Source organism: Cydia splendana, chromosome 7, assembly GCF_910591565.1.
Source record: "Cydia splendana chromosome 7, ilCydSple1.2, whole genome shotgun sequence".
In the NCBI taxonomy this organism is placed as follows: Eukaryota; Metazoa; Arthropoda; class Insecta; order Lepidoptera; family Tortricidae; genus Cydia; species Cydia splendana.
The window spans coordinates 10,497,834-10,521,413 of NC_085966.1; the positions used below are offsets into that span (position 1 = coordinate 10,497,834).

General features: G+C 41.7%; 2 protein-coding genes and 1 long non-coding RNA gene across 5 annotated transcripts in view; 1 reads left to right on the plus strand and 2 right to left on the minus strand.

Annotated features, from left to right (window-relative positions):
* LOC134792135 (uncharacterized) overlaps positions 1–23,580 on the plus strand; it is a 688,366-nt gene that overhangs the window by 486,092 nt on the left and 178,694 nt on the right. The window lies entirely within an intron of this gene.
* On the minus strand, positions 1,476–10,907 carry LOC134792126 (G protein alpha q subunit-like). Its single transcript, XM_063763333.1, has 8 exons — positions 10,753–10,907; positions 8,565–8,749; positions 7,719–7,873; positions 7,254–7,382; positions 6,649–6,778; positions 6,331–6,484; positions 5,841–5,948; positions 1,476–1,558 (listed from the first exon to the last, which is right to left on the minus strand). Exons 1-8 carry the CDS (start codon positions 10,868–10,870, stop codon positions 1,476–1,478), a joined length of 1,062 nt encoding a protein of 353 aa, XP_063619403.1. The 5' UTR covers positions 10,871–10,907.
* The window catches only part of LOC134792120 (fatty-acid amide hydrolase 2-B), a 150,810-nt gene continuing 140,854 nt past the window's right edge, over positions 13,625–23,580 (minus strand). Inside the window, exons 3-9 of one of the 3 annotated variants that reach the window (XM_063763322.1) lie at positions 17,899–18,118; positions 17,388–17,605; positions 16,987–17,116; positions 16,355–16,482; positions 15,975–16,115; positions 15,410–15,679; positions 13,625–15,148 (exon numbers count right to left, since the gene is read on the minus strand). In XM_063763322.1, the coding sequence (XP_063619392.1) occupies positions 14,858–15,148; positions 15,410–15,679; positions 15,975–16,115; positions 16,355–16,482; positions 16,987–17,116; positions 17,388–17,605; positions 17,899–18,118 (1,398 nt within the window). In that variant the 3' untranslated portion in view covers positions 13,625–14,857. Of the gene's footprint in view, positions 15,149–15,409; positions 15,680–15,974; positions 16,116–16,354; positions 16,495–16,986; positions 17,117–17,387; positions 17,606–17,898; positions 18,119–23,580 lie in introns of all 3 variants that reach the window. The other 2 variants (XM_063763321.1, XM_063763323.1) reach the window with 2 other exon arrangements.

Below are 23,580 nucleotides of genomic sequence, written 5' to 3' on the forward strand. Positions count from 1 at the left end.
TTTGCATTTTTATTTTAGCGTCACCTAGCGTTTAGTAGTTTAACTATTATGTCATTATACAAACTAGGTAACCTTGTTAAGTTTTTAGTTCTGCTATTGTCTAAGAGATGGCGTTAAAGTAAAAGTTACCTTAACTTAAAAAAATACAGACTAGATGGCGTTGTAAATGCTCATTTCTAAGATAATTTCTTTCAAAAGTATCTTCCTTTGGGCTCGCGGTATATTTTCGTCCCTTTTGCGGTGGAAACGGCGGGCTGCTGACGCGAATCAATTTGTGCGTGACATAGGCCGTCGACGGCGTCGACTTAGGCAAATGGGAGAGGATCCCCGCTCCGAATCGTTTCTGGTCCAGGGGGCCGATTTTTGAAATTCAACCGCTCGATTTCGTGTATTTCGTTCAATAATATCTCCACTACTAGGCATTTAAATTCTACTAAAATAGAATTGAAAACGAGTGGTAGATTCCCAATTTCTATCGCTCGTATTTCAAAAATTAGCATTTCGCCGTTTGCCACCGACTTTCGAGAGACGAAATCGAACGATCGAAATTAAAAAATCGGCCCCCAGCGGGGTAATGCCGTGAGCATTATGGGCACTTTAGCACCGGAAGCGATAAGGAATAGGTTTGACTAAATAGTTACTTCGCGTAATTTCATGTAATTATTTACTAAAATAAAATAAATAAATATATAAAATTCTTTCATATATGAAATTACCTACCTTAATGCTTTCAAAATCACCTTTTATTGATTTAAATATCAACATTTTGATTCCTTTAGAAAACAGGTATTAGTGGTATTACGTCTAGTGTACCTTAAGGTACAGCCAACTTACACAGCACAGCACAGCACTTTCCGTTTTTCACTTAACCTAACCACAGACCTAACCGTGTATGCTTTGCAGGGGTTAATATACATCATATTGCATAGGTACTAATATTTTCTTTAATGTAAATGTAAAATTTAATGTAAAATTAAAATCCAGAAAGGTATACCTAAAAAGGAACTATTAAGTAGGTACCTAAGTCCTAGCCCGCCGTAACCGGTTCTTATTTAACTATTTGTTTACTGTACTTACATTATTTTTATGTCTTTTTCTTCTTATCTGTTACCTTCCGTGATTCTCCTCACTTGATGGTCTCATCGGAAGATCAGCGCTGGAAGCCACCGGCAACATGCTGAGATGGGGCCATTTCGTGGCACTTTAATCTTATTTTTAGTTTTCTTTTTTATTAAGTATGTATTGTCTCAATTGTTTACTGTGCTTACGAATAAATACTATTCTATTCTATTGTATTCTATTCCGTAACCATCCGTAACCATATACACATAGTATGTAGATACACTCTAGTTGCCATCCGAATGTAATTAACATATTGGGTAAATATTAAGGAAAGAAAAAAACAATCACCGCCATAAAAAAATATATTTAATTAAATAAATATACTTATAGAACACATTAATATAGCATATGCATTAAGCCAAATTGAATTCTTTTAGAGCAGCTTGCATAATCGTATCTTTCACGGCACAGAACACCAATTTGATGTTTTCAGTATCTTTTAAACGATCCAAGGCAGCATGAAAAAACAACAAATAAGTAAATAAAAGGTTACATATAAAAGCAAAACTTCACATGCAAATTGTGGAGGTAAAAAGTATAATTAGAGTCAGCCCAGGCGAAAGACAGACAAGCGACAGAGTGTGGAAGTGCCGCCATACACGTAAAATTCCTATGAAAATATAACGTTTATAGTGATACCTCCGGTGCACGGTGCAGAGTTAGTTTCGACGGATTTTAGGTGTTACTAACTGTACTAACTATTATGTATGTTTTTTTTAATCACGCATACCTATGTACATAATTCCTAACTCAAAACAGTAAATAAGACATGCATGCAAAATAAAATAAAACAGTACTAAAAATAAGCATATCATATACATAAATATTTATTATAAGATGAACAAATTGTAAGATAAAATAAATTATAAGAAAAAAACCATGCCCGTAACAACTGAAAATGATGGTGTTGTAGAGCGCCATAATGTTTTAAAATTGCCTAAAGGGCACAAAGCACCAAGAATTTAGAAAGAATAGGGCAAAGAAAACGTGGCGATTTTTTCGTCCACATCAGGCAGAGTGTAGGTAGGTACAGTCAATCGAGTTGTGCAATATGTAGTTATTTGTTTTACAAGTGGGCAAAGTTGTTGTTTAACCGCTCGTGCTAATATACCCGAGCAAGCGAAATATTCCAAAATTGAACCACGAGCGTAGAGAGTGGTTCGAAAAATGGAATCTTGAGCGTTGCGAGGGTTTCAACGCACGAGGGTTATACAAAATTTGCTCCCGAGTGAAACACAAAATTTTTCACCACACCAACCCGAAGCAAATATTAAATGTAAAATATCAAACAAAATCAAACCAAATCAAATCCAAATGAATGTTATTAAATATTTATCTTCCATAATCATCATTTAAAAGTCAATTCTACCAGCAAACATAAGAAAACAACTCAAAATTTGCGTTTGATTACTTTGCCTCACATGTGAATAAAATGCAACTTTGCTATTAGTTTTTGAAGTGCAAAGTAAGCCTTTCCGAGCTGGTGTGGTGAAAAATTAATATCGCTCCACTTAGATGGTTATTACCGACTTAATACCTATTTAACGTACTAGTTCTTTCTGAACCGTTATGGAAGATAATAAAATTCGTTTTTATAACAATAAAACTAATATGTGACGTTCCACGGGAAAAGGTACCTTATGAGGGTTTCTAGTTTCGGAGATATTAAATGTTTTGTAAAGAGGTGAAAAAATGCTCAATTTTTTTTTATTGTGTGATCTGAAACCTTAATGCGTAACGTTTGTTTACCTGTTTTTATTTTTGTTATAAGTTAGTTATAAGCCTAGTAATGTCGTCTCAGAGTTTAGTAGAAAAGGTACCTTATGGAAAAAAGATTGAAAATTCCCAAAAAAACTAGTCAATACGGGAAAAGAAGTTTGGTAGAGAACTGTATTAGCATTCTGCAAAACTAATTTGATAATTTCAGTTCTGGTTGGGGCGCCTCGCAAATATTATAACCGTACATAGACCGACATCACAAATCCAAGTAGACTGCTATTATACCAAAGTTACTCTCGTCAAGTCTTTCTTAACTAGAATAATCTTCATTTGGTTTGGTCGCATGCAGTAAATCAGCCATTGGTTTGCTGAAAAATGCCAATACCCGACGCATTACCTTATGGAATATCTGAGGTCATTGAACCTCAATGCCGCTTATTTTCAATAGCAACCGAAATATATTATTGATAAGAAATAGACGATTTATACCATCTTAACCCCAAAATATTATTAGTTTATCCTAACTGTTCCATCATCATCTTGCCTCATCATGTAACTTGACCACAAGGTACCTTTTCATTACATACAAATTATTGGTCTTTTTTAAGATTATTATGACGAAGAACTAATTAAATTGGGGGCAGTTTAATGTAAATTAATATTTTCTATTCATAAAAGATAAACTATAATATGATTGATATTTTGTAGTGATGTATTATTAGATTTATTTCCATAAGGTACCTTTTCGTAAATGTATGGAGCAAATACTGTTATTGTTATGTAAGTTTAAAGTGGCATAAGGGGTTAAATATAGTATTTAGTTGGGGTTTTAGGATTTATTTCATTTGAATGACAGAATTTCTTTCATATGTGCTCAGAAAAATTGATTGTGTGTCACATTAAAAGTAAAAATATTCAATTTTGTGATTTTAAATGAAAAAGTCAGAAAATACATTTTCACCTCTAAATCGGTATTGTTTTTTGCTTAAACTGTCTGTCAGTGTCGTTTTCTAATAGATAAAATTTAAATCTTGAGAGCTCATTGCAATCAATCGTGAAAATGAAATAAAACTTTATTTTCAAGAGATTGGTTAGTATACACATAAATCAGTCGATATCAAAAGTTTCTATTTGCATTACAGAACAAGTCGCAATATTTTTTTAATCTCAGATATATAAGGCATTATTATTTGTAGTCAACTATGTAACTTACTTCAGGAACATAGTTTTTTAGGCGGCTAAACTTAAAACTTCTCTATCGTAAAGTTGCTCATTTCACAACATTATTTTCAAAAAATCATATCTCTGTAACTACGCAACCTAGAAGGTTGATCTTTTGTGTTATCGATAGCTTATTTATTGTAGATTACTGGGGTATGCATAACTCCATACCCGCCATAAGGTACCTTTGACCGTGGGACGTCACATATAGCTACTTTGTGGCTTCGTAATTCGTCGCTTATCCGCCTATATTCTATAATCGCCTGTTTGGAAACCTTTCAAGTGGTCACATCATGGTCACATGTATGCATGTATGCATGTATCCAGCACGTGAACTTCGACTATGGTCACAGAATAAATAATAGTACTAGGTACAGAAGACTCACTCTCTAACAAAACGCGTCTGTTACGATCAGCAGAGATATGGCCGCTAGGTGGCGACAGCGCCACGCGCGGCTTAGGGCTTTCCCCAAAATTGGGGTGGAACGGATGTACTTTTAGCTACCGGTAGCAAAGCGACGAAATCGCGGAGTGAGCCAATCGTGGTTTCAAATGTTTCAATGCCATTTTTTTTTAGTTTACCTGAGGTCATGAGGTTCTTGTATCTGGATACGAACCGATTTGGATAAAGGATGTTCACGAACTATATTCAAACACACCCAATTTGTTAGTAGGAAAAGGCGCGAAATTCAAATTCTCTTCACGCCTATATTTTTTAAATTTGCCGCCTTTTTCTACTGACAAGTGGATGTGCCAGAGTATAGGTACGTTCGTAGGTTCAGGTTCTTCTTTCTCTGTCACTGAGCGTAAGTGTGAGCGAGATGGCTGTGCGTGCCCGGAATCGCGGATATTATGTTTTTTAATTTTAATTCTTTTATAGTTTTAACAAAAACAAAGTTCCTAATCGATGAGTTCGATCAAAACTTAATATTCATTTTTAAAAGGAATTTCCATATTTTTAGCTCTCCTGCCAACATTGTTACAAATTTTCAAAGTGCGTTCTAGACCTATGCCCGTGATTTTTTTCTATAGAGCGAAAGTCAAAAAATCAGGATTCGAATCGATGAAGTTAATAGAGAAAGGCCTTAAGATTGCTAATTTAATTTTTGACAACTGTGTATTGTGATCTAAAAAAGCGCTACTATTTTTCAAAAAGTCCGCTCTCTGGACCTACTACTTAAACAAAAAGAGAAGGGGCGGACGTACAGACAGACGAGGCAAAGGATAGCTAAAACCTAATTTTAAATAAATTTTTAATCTTTATTTTTTAGTCAGCACAACATACATAGCATCTAGCTATAAACACTAAGGCTAGCAAATAAATACATCACAGGAGTGACATGCAACTTTACATTCTAGCGCAGGGGTCAGCAAATTTTAAGAAGAACAGGCAACCACTACAGACAAAATATTCAAGCTGCAATATTGTTTCCAGTGGTTTAACAAGTGTTAATTGTTGTATACCCCACAGAGCCGCGGTTTGTCGACCCCTGATGGTTTAGAAAATATAAGGGGTACACGGAGAAAACATGTCTAGTCACTTTGACAACATTTTGAGTTGTCGCGGTTTGAAAGGAACGATGTACCTACATAATTAACCATATTATTTTCGTGTATAGGTGTTTTTATATGTAGTAAGAAAAACCTATTTAGGATTAAAGAGGTAACAGAAGCTGTAACTAATACCTAGTTCATTGAGAGCTCTACATTTTGAGATTAAAATCTCATTTTTCAAAAAATGTGACTAGACGTGTTCTTTTTCAGAAATGATTTTCAACCTGTGGCAGTCGTGAAATGGGAGTAACACTGTCTATCTGGGTCGGGGTTCTCGGCCAGAAACTTCTGTAGTATGAAATCCATGGCTTTTGGAGCATCTTGTTTCGGACCTGAGGATTTGTACAGATGTAGTTCATAATTATTTTCCATCATATTTTCACGGAAACGTATGAATGTGTCTTGCTATTGTTTGAATGCCCGAGACCAGGAGGCCATCTCGGGCATTGTGGACCTAAGCCCAGCACAGGTGCGCCGCGAGTGCCGCGACGGTATCTATCGTAGAGATATAGACTACCAGTCTTTTTAACTGTAGAGATAGCAGTCTTTTTAACTGTATTAATTAGAGCGTGACGGGTTTATCTCGCGGGCGAGCTGTCGCGGAACTCCTGTGCTAAGCCTACTGGAGGGATTATTAACTTTTCCTTTAGTATAGGTACGTATTCTTTTTATTCCTGATTATGGGAATGCCAGTTTGAGTATGAAACTCCATACCGTCGTATTCAGGGAAGTAGTCACCGAGATGTGACGTCATGATTTTCTCCTCGAGCAAGTCCTTCTTGTTGAGGAAGAGGATGACTGAGGAGTTCTGGAACCAGGGCTGAGTGATGATGGTCTTAAATAACGCCTTTGACTCATCCATCCGATTCTGAAAATACGAAAAAATGCTGTGTAAAATTAGCTTAATGTTAGTACCTATTTCTCACGATAGTTTAAATCGATCATCTGTGAAGTACGAAAAAAACGTATAATATGCGCTAGATACATATAAAGTTTTATTTTTTGGATTATTTACTTAATAGGAGAACTTACCTCATTATTAGATTCGAATAAAATTTGATCATATTCACTAAGAACTCCTAAGAATATGATGGAGGTGACGTTTTCAAAACAGTGAATCCATTTTCTTCTCTCGGATCTCTGGCCCCCGACGTCTACCATCCTATAAAAAACAACTTTCAATGCGTCTGGTAACCCCCCTTGTTCATAATTCATAACTACATATTCCAAATTTCAAATCGATAGCATAAGTTGTTCTGGATATATTTATGGATGTCATAGACAGACCGACAGAGTCGCACCATAAGGGTTCCTTTTTACCTTTTTGGTACGGAACCTTAAAACGGCTAGAGGTTAGGGATTGCAGGAGCAAGTAGCTTAGGGTTATATTCCACCTATCCTATTTCTCACACCTATCAAATTTGTCCAATGTGTATTGCGTCTCACATTTTGCTTTAATGAGAGAGTGAGACGCACTGACATTGGACAGATGGAATACCGCCAATATACCGAGCTACCGAGGGCCACGGAACGCTCGCTTTGAGCGTGCACGCTCAGAGGAGGCCGAGACGTTAGTATTAATGGCGGCAATACTAGCTTTCTGCAGATCATTCCAACTTCCTGAATATGAGTCATACCTAAATATGATGCCATCAAGATCAAACGGATACTCAAGGATACCGGTAGTGGGCTGACGGGCGCGAAGGATGTCCTGCTCCGTCGGCAGATAGTCCGCCGCTTCTATTCGAGCCAGATCGCTTAAATAACTGAAATGTACAATACCGACATAACTAAATAGATCATTGATAGGGTTACAGGCATTCACAAACTATTTCGGTGTGGTCGGATCAGTCGGTATTTGATAACTATTGTGCTCAGCATAATATATGTTTCTCAATCCATTTCAGTATTTGCGACGTGTATATATAGTCCAGCATCAAATGTCAAAAGACAACATCAAAAGTAAAAGCAATTAAACAGTGGCAGATACTTTTCGTGACGTGTACGAACGTGAACTGATAATACATACTTAGAGGGTAGCAGATATTTTTGGCGTGTCGTTCTCTCCGTTATTATTGATGATTATTTGTCAACCTACTTACTATTTAGCAGAGTCCGTGAGTTGATACTCCCGTCTGCGGTCATAGCACTCCTGAATCCCGCTGTCGTTCCAGAGGTCTTTGATCGCCTCCGGGTACGGACTCTCGAAGGAGGTTACGCTCTCAAAGTCTATCGATGATACCAATTCTGCCTTTTCCTGAAAATCATTTGTAATGGGTAAATACAGAGTGTCGAGTAAAAAGGTGAGGTCAAGATAGAGGACTTTAAGAGCTCTCGATTTGATCCCCAGTTCCCCATGTAAATATGTCCAGCGAAAATGAATTGTTTTGGAGAAAATTATTGTGGTGGTTGTATTCGTGATACCAAAGAGAATTTAGACTAGCGGAATATTGTCAAAGTAAATTATGTAGTCAGTATATTACTGCCATCTTTCGACACAAATGATTAACACTTTTAGAACGCCATTTGACTTTGATCCTTATTTTTTCACTGATATGTGTTAAAGGTATTGTGCCATCTTTTCGAGCGATAGCGCCGTACCTTTGGCCTACTCTCGAATAAATGTACTGACTACATAATTTACTTTGACAATATTCCTCTATTTCAAATACTATTTGGTGATACTGAAGATAAGCTAGGTCATTATGTTGCAATCATATAACATGTCATCTTCTGTTCAATGCGCAGTTCTGTTTCTGGGTTGTCCCAGAACTGCTTGTCTAACAATTAATTCTCTAGTGCTTATTATACATATATGTAACGTAACGTAAGGATTGACCAAATCCATTTGTGTTACTATTACATGTTTCGTTTGTCCATCCATCTCTGCAGATAGTGTAGTGTAGTGCAATAAAAGTCATGCAATAACCGCTGCAACCATCACTTACCGTCATAGATGGATCCCCGTATTGTATATTGAGCATATCCATAGCCCGTATCATACTCTGTATCGCCATGAAAATATTCTGGTAGATGTTCTTGATGAAACCTTTCTTGTCATCGTCGCTGTAACCAGCGCCATTGATAATTCTCATCTGTTTGATGAATGTGGACTTGCCCGATTCACCAGTACCTGGTGAACAAGCAAGTCGATAATTCAAGTTCCTACAAGTATCCTATATAGCCTCAAAGCAAATATTAAATGGAGCTGGGCGGGACATGTTGCCAGACAGAGTGATGGCAGGTGGGCCAAAATGTTAACGGAATGGTGGCCGCTTACAGACGAAAGGAGTGCCTGGCGTTCGTTGGCTTCCGAATGTCGTCCACCCAACGGGGTGGACGACATTCGGAAGATTGCGGGTCACTTCTGGATGAGATTTGCTTGGGACCGCGATAAGTGGCGTACTCGAAGAGAGGCCTATGCTCAGCATTAGGCGATAAAAGGCTGATATGATGATGATGATGATGATAATGATGATATGATATGATAATGAAAGCAAATACAGGTACTAGATATAGAGTTGCCACATGCGTGCGCCCGTAAAGGACAGAACATGGTACGCAATATGACGAAATTAAAAACATGTTTTAACATTCCTAACAACATACCAAAAACAACCTACGTAATTTAGTCGGGTTAATTGTTGCCCACCAAGCACCGTACATCTACCACCAGTTTTGACATTGACATAGGTAACGCTCACGTCTATATACGTAATTTACTTTCTGTACATCTCGCTTGCACTAATATGCGAGTACGAGCGAGATGCATAGAAAGTAAGTTACGTAGACGTGAGCGTATATGTCAATGTCAAAACTGATGGCAGAGACGCTGGTTTTGACGTGATACTTAGGACTTTTTAGAAGTAGGCGAGACGAATAATGAGACTATGACAAGTACAAAACAAAACCGGCCAAGTGCGAGTCGGACTCGCACACGAAGGGTTCCGTACCATTATCTATAAAAACGGTCACCCATCCAAGTACTGACCCCGCCCGAAGTTGCTTAACTTCGGTCAAAAATCACGTTTGTTGTATGGGAGCCCCACTTAAATCTTTATTTTATTGTTTTTAGTATTTGTTGTTATAGCGGCAACAGAAATACATCATCTGTGAAAATTTCAACTGTCTAGCTATCACGGTTCGTGAGATACAGCCTGGTGACAGACGGACGGACGGACGGACGGACGGACGGACAGCGGAGTCTTAGTAATAGGGTCCCGTTTTATCCTTTGTGTACGGAACCCTAAAAATAGCGCTTTATCTGGTAAGTACTCCTATCTACTGAAAGTTCCTTAAGACGAACTCGGCCGGTCATCGCTTACCTCCCTCCTTGTAGTATTGATAGTATTGTTACTCTGAAATCCTAGCTACATCTAGAGTCGGACCAAGCTAACCCTGCATGTCATTTACATTGACAAAGTGTGGCAATGTCATTAAATAATTTCTATGAAAATACTTATGACGTTTATAATGACACCCTTCACTTCGTTCTATTGAATTTGGTGCATAGTTAGCTTAGACAGACTCTAGACAGAAGGCGTTAATATATCAGAGAACACGTTTATCTGTCACACGGTTTGATTCGGTTCTTTTGCAACTTTAATTTCATAGCACCGACCATGCACCGACTATGACGTGTCAAAGTGTGCGCTACCACTCTATACCTAAACGTCATATTTTCATTGGAATCTGAGTCAGTGTAGTTATAAAAGTTCTCTATGCTGATGATTTGTCGTTTGGACGTTTTGCAAAGAATCTGGACAACAGAAGAGAGGAGCTCACACTTAACTGTTTCACTGCAACGCATTCTGTGGGTTTCCGCATGTATTTTTTACATGAAAACCAAAAGTGGCGGTCATGTTTCTGTAAGTACATGGTCCTATGACTGCTTTTGATTTAATTAGATTCAAATAAAACTTTACGAAATGGCAAAGGTGATTCCAAAAATTAAAGTAGGTACTTTTTCTACTCATTGATTGAATACCTATATTTTTTTTTATTGAAAACAATTATGATACTACTACAAAATGTATAGTAAACCTTTCAGGCAGTGGTGATGTGCTTGTAAGATTATTGTTGAGGTATCCTGTCCATCCACACCATGTTTAAGGAAGAACCAAAACTATAGCTCACCGAGTAGCAGAAGTTTGAGTTCTCTCCTGGCAGCACTTTTGTCCTTCTTGATCGCCTTTTCTATTTCCTGATTGATCCTTTTCTGTTCTTTAGCTTCTTCTGACATACAGCAGTCCATATTGGCTGAGGTTTGAGGACTGCAGTCCTTCCTCGCGCGAGTACTAGTCCTTTCAGCAAGCCTTTCAACAAAGGCACATCACTCTCACAAAAACGTTTTTCACATTGACACCTCGCGTGTTAAACTGACAAGAATTTTCACAATAACACGTAACGACGACACAACCCACGGATACCATCTGAACGCAAAACGTTTAAATAATAAAACCGGCAATCCGGTCACTGGGTCTGTGACTTATGATAGTTATGATTGGTCATATACATACACGCTGCTGTCAACTGCCGACATAAACACTTTGGAATCCGTTTATATACACGAACGTGGAACCTTGTGAAGCGACCGTGTAATCCTATTACTGTAACTAGATTCAAGAAACCCATGGCTATTCCCCCACTGTGTATTAATAGGATTAAAACTGTGAGCAAATAGCGATTGATGTTACCTAGGTAATCTTCTGATAACTAGAACAAATATGTACCTATATATGACGAAGAGATTTGCGAATACATAATAGACAACGTACAGTGCAGGCTAGGCAGGTATGGGGGCGCAGCCGAAGTGTAATGCGTGAACCATCTGCTGTTTAGCTCGTCTGTTGAGTCGTCACGCAAGAAAGCGTGCCCCACTCGGCCCTTGACTAAGCCCATGGTCTAATAAAACATGGTCTTCTATTCCCAGAGTGACACAGGCCTACGTCACAATAACATGGCCGCTATATATAGCGCTATCGCATATTATCATATAGCGCTGTCGCATGATGACGTAGGCTTGTGTCAGTTAGGTGACCTAGAAAAGACGGGAATAGAGTACCAGGCGGAATATATTATTATACCATGACTAAGCCGAGATTTTAGTCTTTGCAGTCGCTTTCGACCCACCTGTTCGCTTTTTAAGACTGTTTGATACTTACGTACCTATAGGTCCCGTCCTGTGTTCCCTACAGCTCGGCTTTCGGCTTCACATAACAGCGCATATCACGAGGTGTTTCTGGGGATACCTACTCGGTCGGAAGTATGTTTTTGTACATTTCCAGTAAGAAAGGCGATTACAAGTTAATCTCGTTAAAATAAATCACTTTACGACTTGTTTCTATTTATATTTGTAAAACGTGTCATGTCTCATTTTATCTAGAAGGGCTATATAAACTAAAATTATAAATAAAAAACTGGCTCCAGCTCTGTGCCTTTGGGCAGGGTGCCAAGAAGCCGTACATTTGGAAATAAAGATAAAAGAGTGAAGCTATCAAGTAGTATTTATACTGTGTTCAAATGCATGGGTCCCAAGGGTTGATTTATAAAATGTAATTAAACTTACTCAGTAGTATCATATGAAAATATTTAGAAAATACGACGTTATCAAGGTTCCAATGAGAGAAGATTCCTCCTTTTGTAGGCGTACCTATATGTATCAATTATTTATAAGTATGTACCTACATTGGTGCTATCAATTCAAGTGGGGTGAGAGATGATGACAATAAATATTAGTTTTTGTCTTCATACAGGAAACTAGACTAGTAAGAGAAATGGAGGAAGCCCCACCAGCAACCTGCCTCGCAATGTCATGTGTCGGCCTAGACAAGCATTAACCTTGGCAAAGACCAGCTGTAACTGTAACTATGCCGTCGACTAGGTATATTGTAGATGTAGGTAGCGTATGTAGCGGTAGGTATGATGATTTCGGTAGCGTAAATTATTTTTTACTAAGTAAACAAGGATAGATAAAGTTATATGCTTACAGCGAGAGAGATGGAGAGAGATTGTATGTACATTAGAAAGTAAAAAGGCGATCTCTTCCAGCTAATTTTTTAGGGTTCCGTACCCAAAGGGTAAAACGGGACCCTATTACTAAGACTTCGCTGTCCGTCCGTCCGTCCGTCCGTCCGTCCGTCTGTCACCAGGCTGTATCTCACGAACCGTGATAGTTGAAATTTTCACAGATGATGTATTTTTGTTGCCGCTATAACAACAAATACTAAAAACAGAATAAAATAAAGATTTAAATGGGGCTCCCATACAACAAACGTGATTTTTGACCAAAGTTAAGCAACGTCGGGAGTGGTCAGTACTTGGATGGGTGACCGTTTTTTTTTGCTTTTTTTTTTGTTTTTGTTTTTTTGCATTATGGTACGGAACCCTTCGTGCGCGAGTCCGACTCGCACTTGCCCGGTTTTTTTACTAAGTACTTACTAAGGTCCGTATAGTGTCTATTCTATCAAATGTTTAAGATTAACTGCCGTATTAGAACTTCAAGATATTCACAAGAGGCGACACGTACTAGATCCATTCTAGATACGTTATAGTTTAGATATCAATAACTAGTTCTCTTTTGCAGCGCAATTCGGGCAACCAATGTCACTTTTACGTTAGATAGAGTAAGACATCTATTAGATGTGAATTGGATCTCTAAGTCATATCCTGTGGAAATCGTTCAACAGTATCTCCAGAATCGCGCAAATGTCAAATTTGACAGGTTAAGTAGATCTTAAACATATCGTTATCGTATCTTGGTGATGTCTAAAAGATGTCTAATAGATGTCTATTTCAAAATCCGAATCGGGCCCTAAATCTATGTATGGGATAGATAAAACAATATAATTTGGTACAAAATTTATTTGGAAAACATAAATAATGTATGTGCAGTAACGAAATAGTTATTTACGATACAAGTGCAAATTAGGAAATAGGTACGCAACGAGTGGCGAATTTTCTACACGAGGTTCGAATTAACCTATTCCCACGATTTACAGTAGGTACTTATGGCTCTTTAAAATTTTGATGTAGTTACGTAATGTGGTTATTATAAACAACATTATAAACAGGGTGTCGTAATAGAGCACCATATATAATGTAAAAAAAAAAAATTGTCCATCCATTCCTCTAAAATTCAGCGGTCGGCAACCTTTTAGCAGCCAAGGGCCAATAATAGTTAACGGAGGTGACGCGGGCCGTACTTTGTTAATATTTATGACTTTATGAGACATTGTCGTTTGTCACTATTACATACAAAATAGCCAAGGCGCCTCTCGGGCCGCAAGTGACAGTTTCGCGAGCCGCATGCGGCCCGCGGGCCGCAGGTTGCCGACCGCAGCTCTAAATACAACGAATTCGTTATACTTTAATGCCACAATTTAAACATTTTAGTTACTTGATATGACTTATCACAGTAGAATCCTATACATCTACATTAAAGGATGTCTCGTCACGCTAGACTGGGCCGGGCCCGGGCCGAGGCGTCCGACATGTCATATTCTATGACGGCTGCTCACGATCACGTGGTGTTTCCATAGAAAACGAAGCGCCCAAAGCTCCGGCCCGGCCCCGGCCTGGTCTAGCGTGAGTCATCCTTGAGACTTATAAAATACCGACGCTTAATTGATTACCTATGCTAAATTTTAATATCAATTGCATACTAGGTATGTATATAAAGAACTTCTTTTCACTCATATTATAGATCCAAAATAAATGATTCCTGTATACGAGTAGGTACCTATGTACAAATACTTCTAAAGTCAACTGAGGCAATTCGATGTCCATGGGACAGTTGCTTTTACTTTTTAAAAATTCAAGAAGAAGTAAGAATTCTTAGAGTCGGACCAAGCTAACTCTGCGTGGCATTTGCAATGACAAAGTGAGTAAATGTCATCATTAATGTCAATATGAAAATTTGGCTGTTTCATACATTTTGGCTGGTCCATTTTCTATGGCAGAGTAATTTTTTTTCGCGATTTTGGGGTTGGTCCCACAGTAAAAGTTGCTCAGTATAATCCCAAAACCTCCCTGGCAACGGGAATGCAGTTATTTTTTTAGCCACCGTGTACATTATATAACACAATTTTCTCCGTATATTTATAGTCTCATACATACATACATATAATCACGCCTATTTCCCGGAGGGGTAGGCAGAGACCACGGATTTCCACTTGCTACGATCCTGACATACCTCTTTCGCTTCCTTCACAATATAATCTCATAATACAATTAACTTAACTTAGACACTGACAGGTTCTCTGTTAGGCGGCACCCAGCCTCCAAAGGCTTTTTCGAACTCTTTAGCAACCGCTATCGTCAAATGATCGTGGCATTTGTTAGCCACAAGTTGTAGACCCACTGGTAGACCTTTCTCTGTGAGACCCATCGGGCAGGCGGTGACTGGGAGACCTAGGGCGTTGAAGATCGTCAGGTACCCGCAGTTTAGGAATTTGTAGTATACCCGGTAGTGGAGATGGGCTGGGTAGGGGTACGCTGGGTATATTAATACGGCGTCGTCTCCTAGCGCTTTCTGTAAAAAAAAATACATGATAGTATAAAGTAACAAGTGTAACAACCATATTATAGAAAAGTGACTATTGGGATTTGCGCGTTAGAGGGTCTTCCACCCTGTGCCCAAATCGAAAATTTAAACTTGGCATTTACAATTCATAGGTACCTAATCAACCGATCTTCAAGCCTATCGGTGCCGTAATTTTTCCTCTCGTTTATCTCAAGTTTTGTGTAAGTAAACGTAATAACTAACTACCTACAACTAATACAAGTCACTTACCTCGAAATCTTGCTTAATCTCTTCAAATATTCTCAACAATTTCGCATAATAGCTCTTTGGTAACGAATCGAAAAACTTCTGCAGCGGCCCGTAAGCCACACATGTGAAGTTATGGTCTGACAGACCGACCATTTTCTTTAGAACTTCCGGCCAAACTGACACCCACTGGTCTCTTTTCTCAGGATCAGTGTATATGTTGCGAACGTGGCGGATGTTCATTAGAACCCGAATACTGATCTCCCAGATGTGTTCGATGTTTTTGATCTTGAGCTGAAGGAAATATAAAAAATGTTGTTTAAAGCGCAATGGGAAACTATTAGTTTAAAATAAAAGTGCAAAATCTGGCTGTTAGTTAGACTAGACTAGAAGCCTAGTGAGTGAAAGCGAGGCTTCGGTGCCTTACAAATTATACATTTAGGACTGGGGCCTCACTACAATATTCTAGTCTACAATATTCATTTAAAATATATAGAGGGAAGTCTTCAATATTTAGGTACATACTTAAATAATAATAACAATTGTCTAACTATTTACTAGCTAAGCCAATAGTTATAGTGGTTTGTACCTCTTTGACTTCAATATTATATGTATTCTTAATATGTGCTTTAGCTTTTTCCATGGCTTTCTTCACATCCGATCCGATTTTATCTGTGACGTTGCTGTTGTCGCCTTCCATGTAATAAAATTTCAGCTTGGACACGTCCACCTGAAATGTACGGTTTATGATTAGGTACCTACTATATTAGTGCATAAATAAGTATCAACAGTCAACATCAACACAGAACCACATGTTATAGTATAACAAAACCCGTAGGTACCTACGTATATATATGTATATACGTATATCGATAATTATGAGAGAAACGAAATTGGTACCTACCTGCTATTTGAGTATTAAATTATTTACCTACTTAAAATTTAAATATTATCATGCATGATACTTACGGGTTTGTCCAAGGGCACATCAGGACCGCCAGGTTGTCTCAAAACTTTCAAAAGTAACGTCAGATCTTCCGCGTACCGGCATAAAGGTCCCAGAGCAAAATATTCTTCAAATTCTGAGTCCAGACAGTCTGGAATATGACCTGGCAACAATAAAATAAAAAGTTAAGATTATCAAAATAGTATACTTTAGTTCTAGCGCCACCTAGCGTCATATAGTTGAACTATTGCGATATTGAACAATTTGCGTTAAACATACCCATCGTTTAGTTATAGTTTTACTACTCGTCACTAGATGGCATTAAAGTAAACAACTGATCAGCTTTTAAAAGTGCGCGCTAGATGGCGTTGTAAGTTCTGGAGAACATTATGACTGATTCTTGTGAAAGTAGCCCATTTTTTCGATGCTTGTCGGTTTACAACATCTATGAATATGATTGAATAATAATATATGCAATTCTACCGCGGTATTTAGTACGCTCACAGCGGAGGAGAAAAGAAGCTAACTTAAGGTGTTTATATGAAGTCACACACAAAGTTAAGTCAATAAAGCTATTTGCTTAATTTCATCATCTCATAATCTGTCTGTACGGAGACCTTATTCCAGCAATGGACATCTTCCATCATCCACTTACCTTCGATGGACAGCAATTTAGGAGTGGGCTTGTGTCCAAAGATGCCACAGAACATGGGCGGTAGGCGGAGAGAACCCGCGATGTCGGAGCCGACGCCAACGATGGATGCTGCCGACGAGATCAACGCTGCCTGCAACCGCACACATCGATTTAACAATAATATTAGTCTGTCAGGGTCAATAATAGTGGCGTATTGAAATTAGCTTTAAATTATAATAGTAATAAGTATTTCACTGTGTTGGAAATCCAAGGATTCTCTGTGTTGCTAGGTTAAATATATAGAGTTGAACGCAGACCCCAATAATACAGCGCATTTTAACTAGCATTGGGAACCTTCTTATAAGGATGGCACCCAAGACCACTTTGAGAAGAGTGCAAGTAAAAGAGAAAGTGTATCTCACCTCTCCACCCGACGACCCTCCAGTGGTCCTCTTCTGATCATAAGGGTTCATCGTAAGGCCGGTGACGTTATTGTACGTCTCCCAGTTCATGCAGAGTTGTGGTGTGTTGGTGACGGCGATGGGGATGGCACCCGCGGCGCGCGCCAGGCTGACGATGGCAGCGTCTTTTGTGGCCGGCACTCGGCTCGGACGGACGGTGCCGCTGTCGTTGCTCATTCCTGGAAATATGGCAGATTGTATTTAGTAAAAAAGCCAAACTTATGCCCGTTAGGACAGAGGTCGGCAAATCACGGCTGGCGAGCCGCATGCAATCCTAGTGGGGTTACACGCGCGTTAGAATTGCGATACAGCGGAGAAATACGGCAAGCAAACAACAGTACCATGTTGAATAGGTAAACCAGGGGTGGTGGGTATTATATTAATGTTTATTAAGTTAAAGATAAAGTTATTACGTCCGTATCAATGAGTCTCTATCATTGAGTCTTAAGACAGTTTTGTAGTTAAAACATACCTTCAACAGCAATGCTCTCCTTGACAGTCATAGGGACACCCAGCAGGGGATACTCCTTGCCCAGCTCCTCCGGCGTCCTATCAGTAGACACGATCATCTTGTCGATGCTCCTCGCTTCTCTAAGTGCCTGCTCGTATCGCGGCTCCACTATGGCGTTGAGGTACGGATTCGCCTCTTTACATCTCTCTATGTAAGCCGCTACCACTTCTTCTGACGTGATCTGAAATGTATTACAGTATTTTTAAGAATCATTGTGTTAATAATCTCAATCTCATAAGGAAAATTTGAAATAGCGACTGAATTAAGTAGCTAGGTCGCTCAGGTGTTCAAAATGCAGCTGCGCTTATTCTATGAAGTATTTGAACAAATTAAATTATTTTTCAGAAAATATTTTAATTTGTTTTTATCAAGTAGAAACACTACTATATAAATTATAAACTATTATTATTCTCTTTATTTATTTTACATCTCAAGTTAGGTTATTTATAATATGAATATAAAAGTAAAATATAAAAACTAAACTAAACTATTATTATTATTATTAACTACTATTATTATTCTCTTTATTTATTTTTCGTCTTACGTTAGGTTTGTTATAATATGAATATAAAAGTAAAATATAAAAACACTTACAAAACAATAAAAAATACATATAAACACATTATAAAAAACCTAACCTAGGGTGCCGCCGGCAGCGGGGCTTGGCCCAAGCTGCCGGTGGTCAGGGCCGCAGAGTGAGGAACCGACGTACTATACGCGCCGTGTCCAATATTACCGCCTTCTGCATCTGACCCTTGATCCAACCACCCAGCGAGAGTCTCTCTAGGTGATGGTCGAGACTCTTCGCTATGAGACCGTTCGCTGACACAACTATCGGAACAATGATCGTCGAGTCAACATCCCACATGGCGGTAATCTCGTGAGCTAAGTCTAGGTACTTGCTGGACTTGTCCTTCTCGGCCTTCACGAGATTCTCATCATGGGGGATGGTGACGTCGGCGAGCACGGCCCGGCGCTGCGATCGGTCTATCAGCACGATGTCAGGCTTATTGGCGACAATAGTCCTGTCGGTGATGATAGATCGATCCCAATAGAGCGTGGCACGACCATTCTCGAGAACAGGCGCAGGTAAGTACTTGTAGTACGGTACTTCGCGGTCCACAAGGCCGTATAGAAGAGCAAGTTGCTGGTGAATAATCCTGGCTACGAGATTATGTCTGTGCAAGTACTCACCGTTAGCAAGATGAGAACAACCGGAAATGATATGCCTGAGTGACTCTCCGGGACGGCGGCATGCCCGACAAATGTCGACCGTACCGTCCTTCAGGATATATTTCCGATAGTTGTTCGTCATCATCACTTCGTCCGCAATTGCACAGGCAAAACCCTCGGTTTCTCCGAAGAGGTCCCCGAATCGTAACCAGTTCACCGACGCGAGCAGGTCCACATCGGGTCCCGTGAGGGCCTTGTAGAACCGCCCGTGTAGCGCCTTACTCTCCCATGCCGCCTTGCGATCCGCAGTACTAAGTACCACAGGTTTGCGCCAGTTCTCGTTTGCCAAGGAGAGCGGCGTGAGGTTCCTGTCTACTGCCACCACATCACGATGCATCCCACACTCGTTGTTAAGGAAATAATTCCTGAGATTGTACACCTCGCGGTTGTGGAGATCCTTGGCGTTTAGGAAGCCTCGGCCTCCACACTTCCGTGGGATGTACAATCTCATAACTGACGAGCGTGGGTGTAGCATGCGATGTGTGGTGAGCAGTGACCGGACCCTCCGATCCAGGGCGTCCAGCTCGGTCTGAGTCCACCTTAGTATGCCAAAGGAGTATGTGAGAAGAGGCATTACCCAGGCGTTGAAGGCGCGCACTTTGTTGCCTCCTGACAAAAGACTGTTAAGGACTTTTGTGAGCCGACTGAAAAAGCGCTCCTTCACCGACCGTCTAATACCCTCGTCCTCAATACCCAACGACTGTGACATACCAAGGTATTTATAGGTCTCTGATTCAGAGATAGACCTGAAAGACATTGTCTCAGAAAGTTGTAAATTTGTTGAATTTACAACCTTCCCCTGCTGTACATGCATAACCGCACATTTATCGACACCAAACTCCATGTTGATGGCACTACTGAAGACTTCGGTGGTTTTCAGTAGCTCCAACAAGCCTTGGGTATTTGGTGCAAATAATTTGAGGTCATCCATGTACAGAAGGTGAGAAATAACTTCACCCTCTCTCCGAAGCCGGCAACCTAGTCCCAAATCCTTCAGCAAGGTGCTGAGGGGATTCAGAGCTAGGCAGAACCATAGCGGACTCAGACTGTCGCCCTGAAATATTCCTCGCTCAATCCTTATAAAATCCTGTGGGCCAGGTCGGTCATCCCCGCCTCCTGGTTGACGAAGGACTGTGGTCCACTGCCCCATACACGCGCTTAGGAAGGCTCTCAAAGCTGCATCAACTTTGTACAGCTCTAAGACCCTCCCCAGCCATGAATGAGGCACCGAATCATAGGCCTTCTTGTAGTCAATCCAAGCGGCTGAGAGGGCCCCCTTGGTCCGCCGGATTTGTTGGCAGATGGTCATGTCTATGAGGAGGAGCTCTTTAGTACCACGGGACCCAACCCTACATCCATTTTGAGCAGAGGCCAAAATATTGTTTGCGACAATGTGCGCGTTGATTTTTGCTCTCAAAATGGATGTAAGGAGCTTGTAGAGTGTAGGCAAGCATGTGATGGGTCTGTAGTTCTTCGCTTCCGTGGTACTACCGGACTTATAGAGCAGGAAGGTGACACCAGTTGTTAAGGAAGGTGGGAGAGAACCAAGTTCGAGGGCTTGTTGAAATTGTGCTGCTAAGTAGGAGTGCGAGCATCGGAACCATTTTAGCCAGAAGTTGTGCAATCCATCCGGCCCAGGACTTTTCCAGTTCTGGGCCGTGCGGATGGCACAACTTACGTCATCGGGGCTGATGGTGACTGCCCCCATAGGTTCAATGGACTCGCACTCACGCTCGACAACACTCATCCAACTCCCCTCGGTGTGTCCGACAGGCACCGACCAGATGCTACGCCAGAAGTCATTCATGACAGTAGCATCCGGTGGCCGCGAGTCGGATGCACGAAGGTTGGTTTCCTCCCACCTTCGGTACATCTTCCTTTGGTCACTCTGGAAAAGACGATTCTGCTGGAATCGGTCCACACGCTCTCTGTAGCGGCGAATACGGTTTGCCCATGCATAGACTTTCTGCTTTAGAAAGTCGATGCGCTCCGTAACGTTGGCCATGTAGTCGCGGGGCCTGATATCCGTCCCCACGAATGCCTGGTTTACAAAGCGCATTACTCGGGGGCGATTGTTGCCCCCCCTGAAGCAGATCAGCTTTGCGATAAGAGTCCTAAAAGAGCTGATACGTCGCTCGATCCGTATTTGCCATGCGGGGGCACCTCCGGCGGTCCTAGGTGCACGTTCAGAGTCCGGAAACTTGACTCGTGCAACACGGCACGCCGCGATGGCTCCGCAATACATGATCGCGTGCGTATCATCTAAATCTTTACTAGTCCGCAAATATGGCTCTAGTAAAGCGTTTAGGGCTCCCATTAGCGCTAGATTGTGTTTATTCATAGGCAAACGTGGTAATCGTGGCCTAGTATCGGGTGTGGAGCGGTACCGCGTAATCGCCTCGTCCAGAGTCCTCCTCAGTTGCTCATTGGCTGTACTACCCACACTCTGCGCGAACTCCTCCTCGTCGGCACTGAGATCTACCCGCGGCGCCCCCGGTGCCTGGTCGGGTGCCGGCACCGGATCCGGCGACGTGGCGGGCGGATCCCGCGCCGAGGTAGAAGCTGCGCGAGCAGAGAGAGCCTCCAGGCGAAGCCGATCAAGTGTCGAGTCATCCAACCGCTTTTGCCGCTGGATGACTCGCACCTGATCCGATAGTCGTTGCGCAGTCACGTCGATGGTCGGTTCGAGGGCCTGAAACAGTGGAAGCATTCGGACACGGTACGCGCATAAGTTGGTTCCCCCCTCTGTAGCCCCATAGTAGGCGCGCATGACGTTCTCATTATTGGTTTGAGACCATCGCATGCGACGCACTACACCACCGGCAGCGGGAGCCGTGGGCGGGGCAGGATGTCCCGCAGGCCCCAAGCGTGCCGACAGCGGTGGCCGCCCGCGCCGCGCAGGTGGTCGTGACGGCGGTGGCGGCGGCCCGCACTCATCGCTCGACTCGCTGGTGTCGGGCGCGGTGGCGAATTCATCGCCCGACGACGATTGCGAGGAGACGGATGATGCGGACGGGGGTGGTGGGCGTGCGTTTCGTGGAGACGCTAGTTGAGCTCGTGTTTTGCTTCTCGTTTGCATTTTCGTTCACTTAGGGAGTTTTGTCGTACATGTTGAACATTATTTTCCATGGTCGATTATGATAACCCGTACATATATACGTAATAGTATGTAGTAGTCTTGGATTATATTTTTCGTAAAATTAATGTAGAAAGCAACATGTAAATACAAAATCTAGAAAATAATTTAAGAGATTTTACAAAAACACGACTGACGTTGACAGCGTCATTTTTTTTTTTTTTTTATTATTATTGGGGCACTGGAGGCCTTGGTCACTTTTTCTTAGTATATGACATTTATTTCAGTTTGCGCTTATTCTCTTAACAATTAAGCCAGTTTTGATCAGATCATGAACACCTAGCCCGGTTAGCTGTTCTTTTTGCTGACTGTTTTATGTTACAAAAATATTTTTGTTTTATTTACTCATTAACATTTGCATAAACCTTGACAAGTATTTGCCGGAAATGCCCGGAGCCGAGACGAATGCCCGAAAGGAGGAGTGTCGCCCCACTGACATGATATCAGCGGTCCCGAGCACATCAGTCTCGCTCACGCTTACGCTAGTGAAAGTCAGGGAAGAACTCTCTTGCTTCTTTCATGCCTCCCGAAGGGAGGCATGAGATGCCTTCCCATCCCTTTTGGGGATTTTTGGCGGTTTCAAATCGCCGCCCGTAACTACGGGCGGGTCTTCTCAGTGCCCTTATTCTAAGGGCGATGGCTTCTTCGTCATGACTAGCCGTGAATGGCCTGTCATGACTTTGGTTTCTTCTTCTCCTCTTCTATAGCCTGTCAGCGGCTTTGTGGCCGTGGGGCCTCGCAGCTGCTGTGGGCTGTCTTCCTCTGCCTCTGGTACCAGCGTCCCGGGGGGGAGGACTGGCGCTGTCGGCGGCTGTCCGGGGGGGCGTGCGTGGAGCGGCGCAGTGCCCGTTGAGCGGCGTCTTCTCCTTCGGCTTCTGGCACCAATGCCCTGGGGGGTCTGGCGCTGTCGGCGGGTGTCCGGGGGGCGCGCGTGGAGCGGCGCAATGCCCGTTAGGTGGCTGCGACGCGAGCGTTCGGCGCGCTTCTGCGGTTTTTTCCGGCGCAGCTGTGGGGCTGCAACGGTTGCGTGGATGGGGCCGGCGTCCGCGTGAGCAGGTGCTGGCGCGGGGTCCGGGGGAGCAGGTACGGAGGTTCCCAACTTGGGGGCCTCTGTGGGTGCGGTGTCCTTTTTCTGTGGGCCCTTTGAAGGGCCTTTGTGGGGCTGCGGGGCGTCTCCGGGGCTGGCGCGGAGTCGCGGGTCCGTGGGTGGCGGGGTGATGATGTCGCAGGCCTCTTCCTGCTTGTCGAGCGGGCTGCACTCCGGTTCCTCCTCA

Bases quoted from the DNA above. Each gene is read 5' to 3' on its own strand.
- LOC134792126 (XM_063763333.1), bottom strand. From the start codon at position 10,870: ATGGACTGCTGTATGTCAGAAGAAGCTAAAGAACAGAAAAGGATCAAT. The intron at 7,874-8,564 runs GTAAGTGATGGT...AATGATTTTCAG, and splicing joins ACGGGGATCCATCTATGACG to GAAAAGGCAGAATTGGTATC. The intron at 1,559-5,840 runs GTTGAAAATCAT...ATCGTTTAAAAG, and splicing joins CCATTTCACGACTGCCACAG to ATACTGAAAACATCAAATTG.